The 19137-nt window shown below is 36.4% G+C and overlaps 1 protein-coding gene across 7 annotated transcripts in view; it reads left to right on the top strand.

The window, feature by feature from the left end:
* kug (FAT atypical cadherin kugelei) overlaps window positions 1-19137 on the top strand; it is a 651494-nt gene that overhangs the window by 450180 nt on the left and 182177 nt on the right. For all 7 annotated transcript variants that reach the window (XM_073986279.1, XM_073986278.1, XM_073986280.1 and 4 more), the window contains one exon: window positions 8294-8694. In XM_073986279.1, coding sequence (XP_073842380.1) covers window positions 8294-8694 — 401 coding nt within the window. The remainder of the gene's footprint in view (window positions 1-8293; window positions 8695-19137) is intronic.

Here is a 19137-nt window from a genome sequence, read left to right as displayed (position 1 = left end):
CGGCCTATTAATGTGTTTAGATTCGAATTGCTGATTATGGAACAAGGGGACCCAGTATCTAATTCCATCTTAACTAACTTCCCATTTATTGAGACTGTTATGAATTTCCTGTCGTTTGTTTTAATTGATTTTATTAGCTCAACTCTATTTAAATTTTCCATATCATCGGTGGGCTCTTCATTATTCAAATCTGCAAGCTGGAATGTTCCGCTTCTACACATTTTTGAAATGTAGCCCACTTTCCCACATCGATAACATTTAGCTTGTCTGAATTTGCACACATTACGGAGATGATTTCCACCGCACCCGTGACAAGAGGTACGTACTTCACCATCTCTTATCGCCGTTCTTCCTCTCTGCCCAGGAAACTTCGAAGATGACTGCATTTTATGGACGTCCTCTGCCTTGAGAGGTTCCGCCTTCACAATTTCCGTCGAGGTGAAATGTGTTAACTCCATAGTATGTGCAATATCATACGCTGCCTTAAATGACTCCGGCTTACTGTTTATGATTTCATCGCATATACTTCGCTCTCTTATGCCATGTAAAAACTGCTCTATTAGCATACGATCCAGAAACCCATCATACTCACAATGAACAGCAACCTGTTTTAAACACAATGCAAAATTCGCCATTGACTCTTCATCCTCCTGATATATTTTCCTAAATTTAATGCTTTCTGTCCACTCTATAGCCGGAGTAGCTGGTAAATGGCCTTTTTGTCGGAAGTAATTTGTAACGGCCTATTAATGTGTTTAGATTCGAATTGCTGATTATGGAACAAGGGGACCCAGTATCTAATTCCATCTTAACTAACTTCCCATTTATTGAGACTGTTATGAATTTCCTGTCGTTTGTTTTAATTGATTTTATTAGCTCAACTCTATTTAAATTTTCCATATCATCGGTGGGCTCTTCATTATTCAAATCTGCAAGCTGGAATGTTCCGCTTCTACACATTTTTGAAATGTAGCCCACTTTCCCACATCGATAACATTTAGCTTGTCTGAATTTTCACACATTACGGAGATGATTTCCACCGCACCCGTGACAAGAGGTACGTACTTTACCATCTCTTATCGCCGTTCTTCCTCTCTGCCCAGGAAACTTCGAAGATGACTGCATTTTATGGACGTCCTCTGCCTTGAGAGGTTCCGCCTTCACAATTTCCGTCGAGGTGAAATGTGTTAACTCCATAGTATGTGCAATATCATACGCTGCCTTAAATGACTCCGGCTTACTGTTTATGATTTCATCGCATATACTTCGCTCTCTTATGCCATGTAAAAACTGCTCTATTAGCATACGATCCAGAAACCCATCATACTCACAATGAACAGCACCCTGTTTTAAACACAATGCAAAATTCGCCATTGACTCTTCATCCTCCTGATATATTTTCCTAAATTTAATGCTTTCTGCATACTTATTCCCTTTACTGTCGAAATGATTTACCAATGTTTCTTTTATTTTAGCAAACGTCAGTGTTTCTGGATCTTCCGGACTAACCAAAATCTTCAAGGCATGGTTGAGCTCATATCCCATGTGAACTCTCGCATAATTTGGATAATCGCACTTATTTACTTTACTTAATTTTAACGCCCATTGAAATCGCTCGAAGTAATCGTGTACTGAAGATTTTTGGTCCGCTTTGTATTCCGGCATCGAAAACGTTGGCCCTCTTGTTGAAATCTCTGTCGGCCCATTTACTTTTGCAACAGCAGCTTGTGTTGCCTCTACCACCGCTTTGCGAATTGCTTCAGCCAGGGAAGTCGATAATTCCTTCATGGAATCTTCCGTAGTCATTTTTAAAATCACGTCTGACACCAATTTTATATTTTAAGTTTTATTCATTCTTTATTACCAATTGCATAATTCACGTGTAGTTACATCAAAGGTAGACTTAGAAGAGAGAATATAAAATAGAAATGTCAAAAGTACAAAATAGTTAGGGTTGCCAGGTGATAGTTAATTACAATAGTGATAATTAATACACAGAGAAATTTATTACTAATAATTGGAATTGGAATATTTTATAGGACGAAGAAGCAATCGCACGGTAATACTATTTTATATACATATTTGAAATATGATGCACTTATTACACTTTATTCTAGATGCCGATTATCAGCTGATGATTTTTAATTTAACAGGAGAATTTGTTTTATTTCACAACTAACGAGAAGCGTTCGACGAGATTCCTGTATTTTATATTTAAAAGTGTTTTATTTGTTTTCTTCCATTTAAATTCAAGCGTGACGCTAAATTATTACTTTTGTTATAAACTTTTTCATTTCGTTTTTCTTTCATTTATTTCTTGTATGATTTATAATTGTGTATGTACCTAGCGTTTGTTGTTGTTTTGCATTTGGCATTCCATACATTTCAATAAAAAAAGCAACCACCACCATTTATAAATGTGTGTGTATGTATCTATCTTTTTGTGGCTTTTGGGTTTGTATTTAACAAAATAATTGTAAATATGAACATATTTTTATCGATATTTACTTTGATATTAAACAAATCTTATTGTATATGTAACAATTTTTTAGTCAAATAAAAATTAAAAAAATTGATAAACCAGTTTGTTAATATAAAAACTATTTTATCGCTTAAAAAAATAAAATTCAACAAAATTCTTAGTTAATATGAGAATTTCTTTATTTTCTTGAAAAAACTATTTTTTGCTTTTAAAATTTACAAATATCATTCAATTTCCTATGAACCCCGCGTGAATTTATTTTTTCACGCGACGGATCTAATAAGCCCTTCCGCGATCGAATCCATCTACTAAAACCGCTGATATAGATACCTTGAAAATAGAAAAATCAGTAAAAATATATTTTGACAAATCAGTGTTCTAAACAGCGATTTCTTTAAAAATTTTTACATAAATGGCGGCACACTTTGGCCGCTGATTGAAACATCGAAATATACATAAATATTAAAAGAGACTGATACGCTGTATCCAAAAACGGATGCGCATCAACCGATTTGAACTAATTCGCGAGTAATAGGTATTTTAATTTTTAAATTTTTTGAGTGATTGTAATTTTACTATTACTCTTAATTTCCAATCCTTATGAGTTATCACAGTAAGCAACTGAGCTTTCACGATGGAAACCATATTTCTTAATGAAGTTTTAGCAGTACACATTAATTATTGTATGGGATTTTAGCGAAATAATTGGACAACTCCCAAATATGTCATTCTAAATTTTCGAATCAAACCAAAAAATATATTTCCAACAATAAGTTTTTCTCATTTGTTATTGGTATAATATGCAATTTAAGTACCCAATCTCTATAAATTTGGTTTCATATTTTTCTACGCATTGTCTAGATTCCGCATATTTTTTTTTAATTTATTTTTTGAAGGTTTGTACGGACTCTGGAACAGATAAATTTGGATTTACTTCAATTTTTTTTATTATTTGTTGATATTCCGCGAAAATAATAAATTTAATAAATATTTAAACATCTACGAATAGATAGATTTGAAACCATTGCTCTGAAAGAGTCAGCATATACCAAAATGTCGTCGAGGAAACTTAGAACGTTTGGAATATCTCTCAACATGCCTTCCATGCATCTCTGCCAGATGGCGGGTATATTCGCCGCACCGTAAACTGCCCTTTTCGGTCGAATCAAACCATGTGTAGGTGTGTTCAATGTTAACACGTGTGCAAATTCGTCATCCAACTCTATGTGGGAGTAAGCATCAGTTACATCCAGATGGCAAAACATTTTAGAGCACCTCATCTTGTGCAATAAGTCTTCGATCCTCGGTATCGGATGTTTATCAATTATAATCTGGGGGTTAACTGTCGGCTTGTAGTTTCCGGTTATGCGAATCTTCCCTCCTTTCTTTGTTACCACATGCGTCGTCGAAGCCCACTCTGAGTAGTCCACCTGCTCATATAACCCGGCTGCAATTTTCGAATCGATTTCCTTAACGTACTCTTCTCGCAACTCTATAGGTATGTCTCGTGCTTTCAGGAAAACCGGTTTCGCATCAGCTTCAAAATGTACTTTAGCAGGTGGCCCTACTAACTTCCTTGCAACATTGGAAAACACGCATTTGAATTTATCAGGCGACAACTCTGGGATCGTAGTAGTGATGACGTTAATGGCTTGAGGAATTTTGAAAGAGTTCAACGAAATTTATCTGGTCCACAAATGTCTCTATCCACTCTCTTCCCATTAGTGTATCAAGCTTCCCGTCGACCACGTACAGATTGAGTTTACACACTTTGCCTCCTAATTCCACGTCGACAGGCAGACGCCCTAAACAGTCCACTCTATAGCCGGAGTAGCTGGTAAATGGCCTTTTTGTCGGAAGTAATTTGTAACGGCCTATTAATGTGTTTAGATTCGAATTGCTGATTATGGAACAAGGGGACCCAGTATCTAATTCCATCTTAACTAACTTCCCATTTATTGAGACTGTTATGAATTTCCTGTTGTTTGTTTTAATTGATTTTATTAGCTCAACTCTATTTAAATTTTCCATATCATCGGTGGGCTCTTCATTATTCAAATCTGCAAGCTGGAATGTTCCGCTTCTACACATTTTTGAAATGTAGCCCACTTTCCCACATCGATAACATTTAGTTGTCTGAATTTGCACACATTACGGAGATGATTTCCACCGCACCCGTGACAAGAGGTACGTACTTCACCATCTCTTATCGCCGTTCTTCCTCTCTGCCCAGGAAACTTCGAAGATGACTGCATTTTATGGACGTCCTCTGCCTTGAGAGGTTCCGCCTTCACAATTTCCGTCGAGGTGAAATGTGTTAACTCCATAGTATGTGCAATATCATACGCTGCCTTAAATGACTCCGGCTTACTGTTTATGATTTCATCGCATATACTTCGCTCTCTTATGCCATGTAAAAACTGCTCTATTAGCATACGATCCAGAAACCCATCATACTCACAATGAACAGCACCCTGTTTTAAACACAATGCAAAATTCGCCATTGACTCTTCATCCTCCTGATATATTTTCCTAAATTTAATGCTTTCTGTCCACTCTATAGCCGGAGTAGCTGGTAAATGGCCTTTTTGTCGGAAGTAATTTGTAACGGCCTATTAATGTGTTTAGATTCGAATTGCTGATTATGGAACAAGGGGACCCAGTATCTAATTCCATCTTAACTAACTTCCCATTTATTGAGACTGTTATGAATTTCCTGTCGTTTGTTTTAATTGATTTTATTAGCTCAACTCTATTTAAATTTTCCATATCATCGGTGGGCTCTTCATTATTCAAATCTGCAAGCTGGAATGTTCCGCTTCTACACATTTTTGAAATGTAGCCCACTTTCCCACATCGATAACATTTAGCTTGTCTGAATTTGCACACATTACGGAGATGATTTCCACCGCACCCGTGACAAGAGGTACGTACTTTACCATCTCTTATCGCCGTTCTTCCTCTCTGCCCAGGAAACTTCGAAGATGACTGCATTTTATGGACGTCCTCTGCCTTGAGAGGTTCCGCCTTCACGTCGAGGTGAAATGTGTTAACTCCATAGTATGTGCAATATCATACGCTGCCTTAAATGACTCCGGCTTACTGTTTATGATTTCATCGCATATACTTCGCTCTCTTATGCCATGTAAAAACTGCTCTATTAGCATACGATCCAGAAACCCATCATACTCACAATGAACAGCACTCTGTTTTAAACACAATGCAAAATTCGCCATTGACTCTTCATCCTCCTGATATATTTTCCTAAATTTAATGCTTTCTGCATACTTATTCCCTTTACTGTCGAAATGATTTACCAATGTTTCTTTTATTTTAGCAAACGTCAGTGTTTCTGGATCTTCCGGACTAACCAAAATCTTCAAGGCATGGTTGAGCTCATATCCCATGTGAACTCTCGCATAATTTGGATAATCGCACTTATTTACTTTACTTAATTTTAACGCCCATTGAAATCGCTCGAAGTAATCGTGTACTGAAGATTTTTGGTCCGCTTTGTATTCCGGCATCGAAAACGTTGGCCCTCTTGTTGAAATCTCTGTCGGCCCATTTACTTTTGCAACAGCAGCTTGTGTTGCCTCTACCACCGCTTTGCGAATTGCTTCAGCCAGGGAAGTCGATAATTCCTTCATGGAATCTTCCGTAGTCATTTTTAAAATCACGTCTGACACCAATTTTATATTTTAAGTTTTATTCATTCTTTATTACCAATTGCATAATTCACGTGTAGTTACATCAAAGGTAGACTTAGAAGAGAGAATATAAAATAGAAATGTCAAAAGTACAAAATAGTTAGGGTTGCCAGGTGATAGTTAATTACAATAGTGATAATTAATACACAGAGAAATTTATTACTAATAATTGGAATTGGAATATTTTATAGGACGAAGAAGCAATCGCACGGTAATACTATTTTATATACATATTTGAAATATGATGCACTTATTACACTTTATTCTAGATGCCGATTATCAGCTGATGATTTTTAATTTAACAGGAGAATTTGTTTTATTTCACAACTAACGAGAAGCGTTCGACGAGATTCCTGTATTTTATATTTAAAAGTGTTTTATTTGTTTTCTTCCATTTAAATTCAAGCGTGACGCTAAATTATTACTTTTGTTATAAACTTTTTCATTTCGTTTTTCTTTCATTTATTTCTTGTATGATTTATAATTGTGTATGTACCTAGCGTTTGTTGTTGTTTTGCATTTGGCATTCCATACATTTCAATAAAAAAAGCAACCACCACCATTTATAAATGTGTGTGTATGTATCTATCTTTTTGTGGCTTTTGGGTTTGTATTTAACAAAATAATTGTAAATATGAACATATTTTTATCGATATTTACTTTGATATTAAACAAATCTTATTGTATATGTAACAATTTTTTAGTCAAATAAAAATTAAAAAATTGATAAACCAGTTTGTTAATATAAAAACTATTTTATCGCTTAAAAAAATAAAATTCAACAAAATTCTTAGTTAATATGAGAATTTCTTTATTTTCTTGAAAAAACTATTTTTTGCTTTTAAAATTTACAAATATCATTCAATTTCCTATGAACCCCGCGTGAATTTATTTTTTCACGCGACGGATCTAATAAGCCCTTCCGCGATCGAATCCATCTACTAAAACCGCTGATATAGATACCTTGAAAATAGAAAAATCAGTAAAAATATATTTTGACAAATCAGTGTTCTAAACAGCGATTTCTTTAAAAATTTTTACATAAATGGCGGCACACTTTGGCCGCTGATTGAAACATCGAAATATACATAAATATTAAAAGAGACTGATACGCTGTATCCAAAAACGGATGCGCATCAACCGATTTGAACTAATTCGCGAATAATAGGTATTTTAATTTTCAAATTTTTTGAGTGATTGTAATTTTACTATTACTCTTAATTTCCTATCCTTATGAGTTATCACAGTAAGCAACTGAGCTTTCACGATGGAAACCATATTTCTTAATGAAGTTTTAGCAGTACACATTAATTATTGTATGGGATTTTAGCGAAATAATTGGAGAACTCCCAAATATGTCATTCTAAATTTTCGAATCAAACCAAAAAATATATTTCCAACAATAAGTTTTTCTCATTTGTTATTGGTATAATATGCAATTTAAGTACCCAATCTCTATAAATTTGGTTTCATATTTTTCTACGCATTGTCTAGATTCCGCATATATTTTTTAATTTATTTTTTGAAGGTTTGTACGGACTCTGGAACAGATAAATTTGGATTTACTTCAATTTTTTTTATTATTTGTTGATATTCCGCGAAAATAATAAATTTAATAAATATTTAAACATCTACGAATAGATAGATTTGGAATGCTGTTAGCGATTTATGCATAAATTTTCTCATAACAAATAAGATATTTTTAAATATTTTTTCTTTATATGAGAATAAAAACGCTATAACTTTTGCGCGTATCGTCCAATTTTGTGAACGCGGACAGATTTGAAACCAGAATTTTTTTCTTAACCTCTATAACAAAAATTGTAGAGGTGCTCGAAAAAAAATTAAATTTTTTCAAATGGAATTGCAAAGGAATTTGGGTTTTTACCATATACATTTAGAAATATTACTTAGTTTTCTAAATTGTGGACTTTTTCCTGTTTCTCCCTTATTTCTTTGTATCTACTACATTTCTCCATATATGTATAAAGCAGTGCTTCTGCCTCTTTTATGTCGTCCATGCAATGGAATAAATAACCTTTATAAAACAATTTTTTTCACATTTCTCAGCAGTTAAACAATTACTTTTCTCTTTTTTTAGTAAAAGATTTAAATGACAACACTCCAAAGTTCGTAGAACCATCATTCTCATGTAAATTATCTATTAATGCGACAAGAGGACAATTTGTGATTAGAGCCAGTGCATATGATGCCGACGAATGTGACAGCGGTAATTTGAGATATAAGATCGTTGATGGTAATGATCATCAAGTCTTTCGAATTGAAAAAACAACTGGAATTATTGTGCTGCAAAATAACCAGAGATTAGAAAATTACAAGCAAACAATACTTAATATTTCCGTCACAGATGGCCTTCATATAAATTACGCGAGAGTCAAAATTAACTTGCTGCCGGAAAATATGCACAGTCCAGTCTTTGAATCGTTGGTGTATGAAGCTCATGTGAATGAAAATGAAAACGCCGATATTCATATTATAACAGTAAGTAGAAACATTTAATATTGTTATTTATATTTCTATTAAAATAGAGGTAGTGCATTATTTTAGCCTAATGGGATGTATGTTAATTAGGCAATTATGGAAAAACTTTGAAATACTTTCCAATTAAGTTTTTCTTAGTGTTAAAGACAAATGTGTGCCAATACAATGGTTGCTTGTAGTTTAGCCGGTTATTTTTGTCAATCATTAGTCAACCACAAAGTTTGTCGAGTTAACAATAACGTTAGTCAAGAAATAAATTGCAGTCTACATATCAAATAAAAAAAGGAATTTATGTGTTTTTATGAATTTCAATAATGACTATTGCTAATAGCTATCTTCTGTACATATTGTATCAGTAAAACCAAATTGTCAGAGGAGCGTACATATGTAATAGGAAAGAAATACTATATGGTTCTGTGGATGACATCATAACTAACAGAAAAAAAAACATCCGTGTATGGTTTTAAAGGACACGTGAAATAGATGCCAAATCTTCCGGGGTTTAAATTGAATGTGCTGCATTAATATATAAAAGTTTAGTTCCAGACCTGCAAAATAGTACTATTTTTCCAATTTTCCAATAGATATCTTCGATCAGATATCCTACTGGTTACACTGTGCAACAACTTTCGGGTCATGGTCTGGGGTGTAGAAATTTTCAAGTGGGGGTGATACTATTTGCCTAGTATATCAAAACCCCAAAAAGGTTTTGTGTTCTTAGATCAAACATTTTTAGAGCCCCTTATATATAACTAAAACCAATGGCAATGGGTCCCCAATTTTATGCGCTATACTTCGCAAGATTAAATATAATGCTTTTAAAATTGATAACGACCTTTGGATTACGTTATAGAGTCATTGCTCAAAAAATGGGCCATGTCGGTCCTCTTTTTGGTATAGCCCCTCTTTACTCTCTGGTGTTGTTGCGTTTGAGTTAATTGGGGTACGGAGATTCTGCGACGTATCGATCTCTTAACTCGTTGGTGTCGTTGTCTGTGAGTTAACTGATGCGCGGTACACACGTACCGATCTTTTAACTCTATAGCAGTGATGCTCAAATATTTCTGGGAGTGTCTTGCCTTTGTTAAACAACGGCATATGAGAATGAAGAGAGGATGTGTTGTTGAAGTACATCCGTAAACGTATATGGGCGAGCATAGCTGCTCTATAGTATTGTCTGTTAAGTTAACTGGGATGCAATGCGTACCGATTCTTTAACTCTCTATGTTGTCTGTTGAATTAACTGGGGTGCGAGTAAAACCTAACGATCGTTCAACTCTCTAATGCTCTTGTCGAAAGATTGTTGTATTAACGTTATCGTCGTAACGCAAGTGCATTGCCAGATTGTTCGCAGAAGTACGTTTCGTCAACCGTGCTGCTGCAAACTACGTGTCGTCAATGTGCATACAAACGCTGCCGATGCAACGAACCTACGTAACAAGTTGCTGACTGACGAAGTGATGCCAACGTCTGCCCCGTGAGTATCCATTACCACATGTAGCAGACCGGTATAAGAATACACCGCTTCACGTCGCTGCCATCAACGACTCATATATATATATATATATATATATATATATATATATGTGACACAATTAATTATAAAGAAAATCTCAACACTAAAACTATTTTTTTAATATAAATTATTTTTGTTATTTCTGACCGATTTCTGAATTTAATACCCTAATTTTGTCTTCAACAGCAACTCATATGTACAACAAACCAAACATTATTGAAAGAATTTTTGTTTTAATTTGAAATTGAAAATCAAAATTTGTACAAATTCATCGTTTGTAATCATTTTTTGTCTAACTGGATTTTAACGAAAGAAAATCTTTTGTGCCACACCTGTTATGTGAAAACAAAATTATATAGCTTATAGCAAAATTTTATAGCTTACTTCAAGTTTATACCATTATCACCAACTGCGACATCTGTTGCAATGGAAAATAACAACCTTCATTGTCTTTCCAATATATATTGGTTTACATCTTTGTGTTTATTTCAGCTCGAGTCCGTATTTTGTTGTATTCAAATATTTGAATAACAACAAAATGTTTTACAGTGGATATGAAATTGATTAGTTGCGGGCGGAGGTTGGGAAGACTATAGTTTCAGTTGTCACCAAACAACTTAATCAGTTCCCTTTTGCCGCCGACTCTGTATCGATAAACAGGTCAATAAGCCCATCCAGCAAATTAAACAAAATGAGAAATTTGCTGTATGGCCCTAAAGCTGATTACCCTACAATTTGAGTCGAACTAAAGAATTTCATATCCACCACTGTTTTTATGTCGTCTTTGCTTTGCAAAGAATACGAACATTTGAATGTTGCTTCAATAAGCGGGGGTAAAACAACGAGAAAGTTGTTGTTTTTGCATTACGCATTGATCAACAAGGCCGTGCTGATGCCTATTATTGTTGTTGGCGTTTTTATTGTTGGACTGCAGAATTTTACATCTTTGTGTTTATTTCAGCTCGAGTCCATATTTTGTTGTATTCAAATATTTGAATAACAACAAAATGTTTTACAGTGGATATGAAATTGATTAGTTGCGGGCGGAGGTTGGGAAGACTATAGTTTCAGTTGTCACCAAACAACTTCATCAGTTCCCTTTTGCCGCCGACTCTGTATCGATAAACAGGTCAATAAGCCCATCCAGCAAATTAAACAAAATGAGAAATTTGCTGTATTGCCCTAAAGCTGATTACCCTACAATTTGAGTCGAACTAAAGAATTTCATATCCACCACTGTTTTTATGTCGTCTTTGCTTTGCAAAGAATACGAACATTTGAATGTTGGTTCAATAAGCGGGGGTAAAACAACGAGAAAGTTGTTGTTTTTGCATTACGCATTGATCAACAAGGCCGTGCTGATGCCTATTATTGTTGTTGGCGTTTTTATTGTTGGACTGCAGAATTTTACATCTTTGTGTTTATTTCAGCTCGAGTCCATATTTTGTTGTATTCAAATATTTGAATAACAACAAAATGTTTAACAGTGGATATGAAATTGATTAGTTGCGGGCGGAGGTTGGGAAGACTATAGTTTCAGTTGTCACCAAACAACTTCATCAGTTCCCTTCGATACAGAGTCGGCGGCAAAAGGGAACTGATGAAGTTGTTTGGTGACAACTGAAACTATAGTCTTCCCAGATAAGGCAGTGCTTGGTGTGTTTGAGAGGAAAATTCTTCGAAAGATCTACGGGCCGATTTGCGTTGACGGTGAATATCGACGTCGTATGAACCACGAGCTATATAAGCTATACAAAGACATGAATATAGTTAAACGTATCGAGATGCAACGATTGCGTTGGCTAGGCCATATCATGAGAATGAGCGATGATGAACCCGCTAAAAAGGCGTATGAATACATGCCACATGGCGGTGCACGCAGAATCGGCAGGCCTAAGCTTCGATGGAGCATACAAGTGGATGAAGAAATGATAAGGCGCGGTATTCCAAAAAGTCAAGCGAAAAACAGAGAGGAATGGAGATCTTTTCTTAGTTCGGTCTATGGAACAAATGTTCTGTAATGGGCCAACTAAGTAAGTAAGTATAGGTCCACGCATTCTTACAGCCCCCATCGAACGGTACCTCCCGAATTTCAGTATTTTGAAGGTTAGCCACATTGTTTTACCAAAATTGCTGAAACTTGGTATTTAGTCTTCCTGCGATGTAAAAGCCTGAACCACGTGGGCGCAATTAGAAATAAGTATCTTTTGTTGATACATAGCAGAGTTCGGTTTGAATGGCGATTTCATTGCCTATGAATGAATTCACAGAAACCACTGCCTATTGTCGACAGCTCACATCACTTGAAAACGACAGCACACTATACCATTCATCACAACAGTGTCTGACCGTTCCCTCGACGATTGGATCTATGCGACCCGAGCAATCGGCGACAGCTGAATCACCCGTCCGTTTTTCCCCCAGGTGAGCAAATCAGGCCAGCTGCTTTGCTCTTAATTCTGTTATTTATTGCTGGCATTGATCAGAATCCTGGCCCCAACTCTAATGAGGTCATGAACGCTCTGTATGTCGAACGAGGATTAACCGAGGATTAATGGGGCATCGTCTACTCCAATAGCTGTTGGAAGCACCGTACTGGCGAATCAACATCAAGCCACCTCATCTACGCCTATAATCAACAAACCACCTTTACCATCTAACATATCTGCACAGTCTCTTACACAACCCAGCAAGCCAAATCCATCAAATAGCTTACATAATAACAATAGCCCGCTAACTTACAACACAACAACCCCATACTCAATTCACCATCTCCTCACACAGGTTTTAACACCCTTCTTGCAACCACATCAATACACATAATCCAACACTCCACTAACTCTCTGCTTACTCAACCAAAACCTCAACATCCTACATCCAATCCGCATCCACCACATTCTTTCCAGATCTTGCAGCTAAACTGCAACGGTTTTAGGAATAAGATTGTGGAAATCACACAATTTATGACAAACAACAATATCCCTATAGCAGCCATTCAAGAAACCAAACTCACCCCAAACTGCAGTTTATCGAGTCACGGTAGCTTTGCCATTGTTAGGAAGGACACAGAGAGAAATCACGGTGGTGGGCTTGCGTTCATTATTGATCGAAACGTAAGCTATAGAATCATAGACCTCCCCACACCCTCTTCTCCGGAGAACATCATTGAAACAATGGCAATTGCCGTTCTGACTGGAAGCTCAGAACAAGAGATCATCAGTGCCTACATCCCGCCTGTTAACAGCCTTGGGCCTGGTTACCAACTTTCAATATCACATCTTTTGGAGGGCGATAACCGGATGTTGCTTGGTGAACTCAATGCGCACCACGAACTATGGTTCTCACAGCTACCCCCAGACTCACTTGGCAACTTGCTTTCGGAACAGATAGACGCATCGGAATTCTTCCCAATTAATGTCGACTTCCCCACCAGAATCACGGCTAATTGCGGTAGCTCCCCTGACGTTAGCATAGTCAGCTCGTCGATTTTGCCACTAACAACCTGGCAAAACCGTATTTCATTGGCATCGGATCATATACCGATCATTATTACGGTGGAGAAGCCCAGCGACTTCGTGAAGCCGGAAGATCGCAGGTTCATAAATTACAATAAGGCTAACTTGCATAGCTTTATGAACGATATTGACAATGCCATCAGTCAATTGCCGCCACCCTCATGTATCAGAAAGGGAAAGAGAGAGAGATTAGAAACATTATTCTCAGGGCGGCCAAGCGTAACATTCCTTCAGGGCGTATACCGAAATGGAGACCCAATTTTCCAACACCTGCAGTGCGGCTCGCAGAACAGCGGGATATATTGCGCCTGACATTACCAGATGATACCAACTCTGACAGAGGAGATAGAAACCTTCTTAAACCAGCACCGCAGAGAAAAGTGGTTACATCATCTGGAGAGTTGTGAGGCTGGTTCACACAAACTTTGGGCTACCCTTAAAAAAGTCTATCAGGAGCCAATACTAGATAGGACAAAATAGCAATAAGTTTCGGTGGTTCTGGCAACAATTTATTGTGCACCCGTTAGAGCAGAATAGGACCAAAAAATCGGTAATCAGAAGGGCCAAGAAGATCAAAAATGAAGCTCCTCTCCGTTTTACCACGGAAGTGGTCAACGCGGCAATTATCAAGGCAAAACAATCTAAAGCCTTAAGACCTGACGGCATACATGATCATGCTCAAACATCTCGGACCAGCAGCAAAGAGCTATATAGACAATATCCTGACGCTCCCAATGAACATGTCAGTGATACCAGAGGTATGAATTATACCTCTGCCAAAAACTGATAAAGCAAACAACTTTGGTTGCCAGTCACGCGTAGAATTTAGAGGCAAGAAGTCGAAGAGTAGGAAGGTTAAAATGGGCGTACCACAAGGCGGTATCATCTCGCCACTGCTATTTAACCACTACCTTCCAGATGGCGTTAAACTGGTCTCGTATGCAGACCACTGCACAGTAATAGCGACCGGTGTGAACATCACAGAGCTAGAGGAGAAGCAAAATAATAACATAGCCACGCTATCATTATTCCTACAGGGCCGAAACTTTCACCAAAGTCTACAGCAACAATTTCACATCTTGGATTAAAGAAGAAAGGAGGACATTAAACATCAACATCGGAGACATGACGATTCCAACTATCCAAAACCCGATCTGCATCAGGAGGTAAGGCACGACACATCGCACTTGTTTACATGCTCGGCTAATCCCACTGACTTGCGCCCAATTGACCTGTGGAATCGACCAATTGAAGTGGCAACCTTTCTAAATCCCCCGCTCCAAAATCATCTCCCCATCCAACTTAATCCTACAATCCCACATATCATTTCTTTCACACACACACACTATCCACACTAACTCCGTTCGACAATCACAACATTCAATATCCATTTTAATATCTTTATGTATTCCAGGGAAAACTATACGAACGGCACACAGCGTTGACAGGTTGATGAATATTTGCACAAGTACTTATGAGGGCACCGGAATGAAACATATCAACTTTGATTTGGTTTAGATTTGGATATAGGTATATTCCCGATTTTGCTACAACTCGTTCAATTTTGAACGAAAAGCTGAGTAGTTTCGCCGATTTTCGTAAAAATCGGGTCAGATTTGGATATAGCTCCCATATATATCTTTCCCCGATTTTGCTGTAATTCGCTCAATTTTTGATGAATGTCCTTCAAATTTAACATAGGATGTTTCCTCAGAACGCTGCACACTGGTCCCAAATCCCATTTTTCTGGCCAAAACTATTTGTACACTTCTTATTATTAATATTTAGTTTTATTTATAATTACTGTCACAAAATATTAATTCAGAATTATTTTCACCCTGAATTTCCAAAAAACCGTTAAAATATATTAAACAGGGTGATCCCATTGTGTGGGGTCTAAACTAAAACTTTGACTTATTTCTATAAATTTTGTTGCGAATGATTCATATCTTTCAAGAAATCAAAATGCAAAATTACAGCTAAATCGGCTTAAAAATATGGCTATAATTGTCAAATTACCTTAAATTGAGAGTACCCTTATATGGGGGCTATACCCCAACGTGGACCTATGTCGACAATTTTGGGTTGAAATATTCTCTGAACTCTCAAAATAAAAATACCAAGTTTTCAGGAAAATCGGTTCAAAATTGTGTTTCTTAGAATTAATTTTGTACCAGCCAATTATGAAATATTTCTGAAATTGATGTAGCCTGATAAAATTGTGCATCATTTATCGCAACGAATCGCACCTTGAAATGATTTTTTTATTAAAGTATACACATCAAAGTATTTTTGATTTTTTTCTAGCATCGACCACTAGCGATCAAAATTATTTCGGTCCATAACAATTTTACCATTGAAACAAAATGTAAGAATTTAAGAGTGTTCCAGAAATATGTTGATAGCTTTGTTCTTAGACAGAATTTTTCTTTTGTACTTTTTGGAAAATGATTCTATTTACACTTTTCTTTCTTCTCCATATTATTGTTTCATATTTAAATAGCTATAACATCGTTATGGATGCACATATCGACAAAATTCTTTCAGATTTGTCGTATCTGATGTGTTTACTGTAAGAAAGAAACGTAAACATATATAAAAGTTAACATCACATTTTTCGATTTTTCGACGAAAACGATGCTTTGTCTTGATTGTCTTCCCTAAAAAGCAGCGAATGGTGTGAATGAACATTGAATGAGTAAAAAAGAATAACACGGTGTGTAATTTTTTGAATCATATTTTATTAACCATATTCTGACACCGCAGCGTGATAAAAGACCAAAAATGAGAAGACCCTGTCTCGCCGTTTTTTCCTATCTCATCAACATTCGCGGTTGTAGGCCTCCAAAGGTTTAAGGCTTTGATGTCAAAAGCAAAAGAGATCATTTTGCTTTTGACATCAAAGTAGTTAATAAATATATGTTATACATCAAAGGAAAATGCCGACAAAATTCCTGGAATTTTATGTAATTTGATACTTTATGTAAACAAACAAACACGTGGGTGGTACACTGGGAAAATATGTATGTATGTGTGAGTGTGGGAAATTCTTGGAATTCTGTCTGTACGTCCGTAATGTAAACAAATAACACGTGTTACCATGGGGGCAATTCTTGGAACTCCGTCAGTTCGCGCGACCGTGGGAACTTTTTGGAATTTCGTCTGTCCGTCCGTAATGTAAACAAATAACACGTGACAATTCTAGGAATTCCGTCCGTCCGTCCGCGTGACCGTAAGAGCTTTTTGGAATTCCGTTTGTCCGTCCATCTGTCCATAAGCATGCTCAATCATGCTTAAAATCAACGTGGGTGGTCCTGTTTGTCTGTCCGTGGGCATGCTCAATCGTGTCCATGATCAACGTGGGTGGTCCAGTTTGTCCGTCCGTCTGTCCGTAAGCATTTTCAATCAAGATTAAAATCAACATCTGTCCGTCCATTTGCCAGTTCATTGATCTAATTTCCCAATGTTGTGAAATAAATGAGTCATCATCAGTTGAGTTTAAATAAAAAATGAATGAAACTGTACTCAAAAAGAATTTCTTTGAGTGCCTTAATCGAAACGACCCAAATGAATTCATTTGGATTTTTTCGATTTGTTTATTTCAGAAGTCAAGTAATGAATTGGCAAAGACTTGAATATTGGATTGAAGCGATGGTTTGGGATATTAAAGCATATGTGGGTGCGTGTGTATGTTTGATTTTTTTCAGTTATGAGGAATGTATTGGCATTATGTTTTACAATTTGATATGAGTAAGAGGTTGAAAGGGGAAAGCAAGCATCGAATGCTTTAAGATTAGCTAGAGCATTAACCATATGTTTGTATGAATGTTGCCCTTCGATTGAAGCAGTGACCATTGTTGAGGCAATGAGTTTATATGCACATATGTTTGTGTGTATGCCGTATGTTTCCTTTGCTTTGCATTGGATCAGCAGCCACGATCGCTTTATTGTATGTTTGTGTGTATGTCGTTTGGTTCTTTTTCCTTTCCTTTAAATCAGCAGGCGTAATTGCCGCCTTTAACGAAAGCAAAAGGCGACAAGTGCCTGGGGCTATCTGCTGTGTTTGAATATGAATTCGATTCTCTTCTCGATTTGTTTATTATTGTTTGATCTTAATATTTAATTGAAGGGTGGATTGAATTTTTCGTTGCTTCAAATTGATCTTTGCAATGGATTTGGATACGAATGCAAATGTGATTAGGGATGTTAAGGAGGATGGGGGAACCAATGTGTACAAATAAGAAATCGATGACCATTGTTGAGGCATAGCGTTTGTATGTACGTCAGTCCAGCTTCCTTTAAACTTATGCTGTGTATGTTTGCATTGAGTAAATGTTATGAATCTGGTTTATTGGACTTTTTAAAGACGACATCACGTCTGATTCTTTAAACCCTATATGTATATTTGTCTTCACATTGACCTTGAAAAGGAATATGTTAAGATTATAACGTTGATTTCCTTACAGATCAAGATAATTTTATTTTAGGAGAGTGAAGGGGGAAAGGGGAATAGCGAAAAAATAAATCTTTACAAATAAATCTTTTAGTTGGCTTAACATATGTATGCTTAATGAATTCCACAATATTGTGAAACTCATGTTCTTTTCGATTTGTTTATTTCAAAAGTCAAACAAGTAGGAAAGTATCAGTCAGCTGAGCCGACAGAGATATACCCTCAGCCACGTACCCGAAGAAAAAAAGTTAACACAATACTTCTGTAGGTTTTTTAGCTGTTGGGAAAATTTTCCAGGATGGAAAGGGCCGCAAAAAACTACATGTTGCAACAAAATTCAGAATGATCCATGACGAATGCATTTTTTCCCATAGGAGTGATCCGATGTAGTACATATTCGGACCTAATACAAATCTGTAGGAATTTTTTTTTTCTTTATTAGTCTATGGATATTTTCCTTACAGACTATATAATTAAATATGTTGTACTTAATTTTCTGAATTTAAATATATTACAATTTTACTTTTCAATTTACAAAGTTTGAGCTAAATCGATTTCTCTCTTAAAGGTTTAATTTACACATTAGCCAGTTTAGGTGGTGCCGTTAGGATTTTCTGGACCTTTTTGGGTCATTATCTCAGGAAGTATGGACTTGCCCACGAAAAAAAAAATTACATCGTCGTAACAGGGGCCGCAAGTGCAACCTGCTGCATCACAAATTATTAAGATCAGAGAGGAGTTGTTAAACTATACTTTTTCCAAATTTTGTGTGGGAGGTACTCAAATGAGTGGACCGATATAGTCCATATTAGAACTCGATCTATGCCTGAAAGTAATATTACCAATAGCAAAGTTTGGCTCAATTCGGTTATTCCCTCCTAGAGTTATCATGCCCACAATCTTGGCGAAAAATTTTGAACCTTTGTGGGGTAGGTACCGGAAGGAGTGGACCGATATGG

The sequence above is a fragment of the Musca autumnalis genome, unplaced genomic scaffold (assembly GCF_047663935.1).
Source record: "Musca autumnalis isolate F117 unplaced genomic scaffold, ASM4766393v1 scaffold_4, whole genome shotgun sequence".
NCBI lineage: Eukaryota > Metazoa > Arthropoda > Insecta > Diptera > Muscidae > Musca > Musca autumnalis.
The sequence above is the reverse complement of the archived record's forward strand: the minus strand, read 5'-3'. Positions and strand labels throughout refer to the sequence as shown.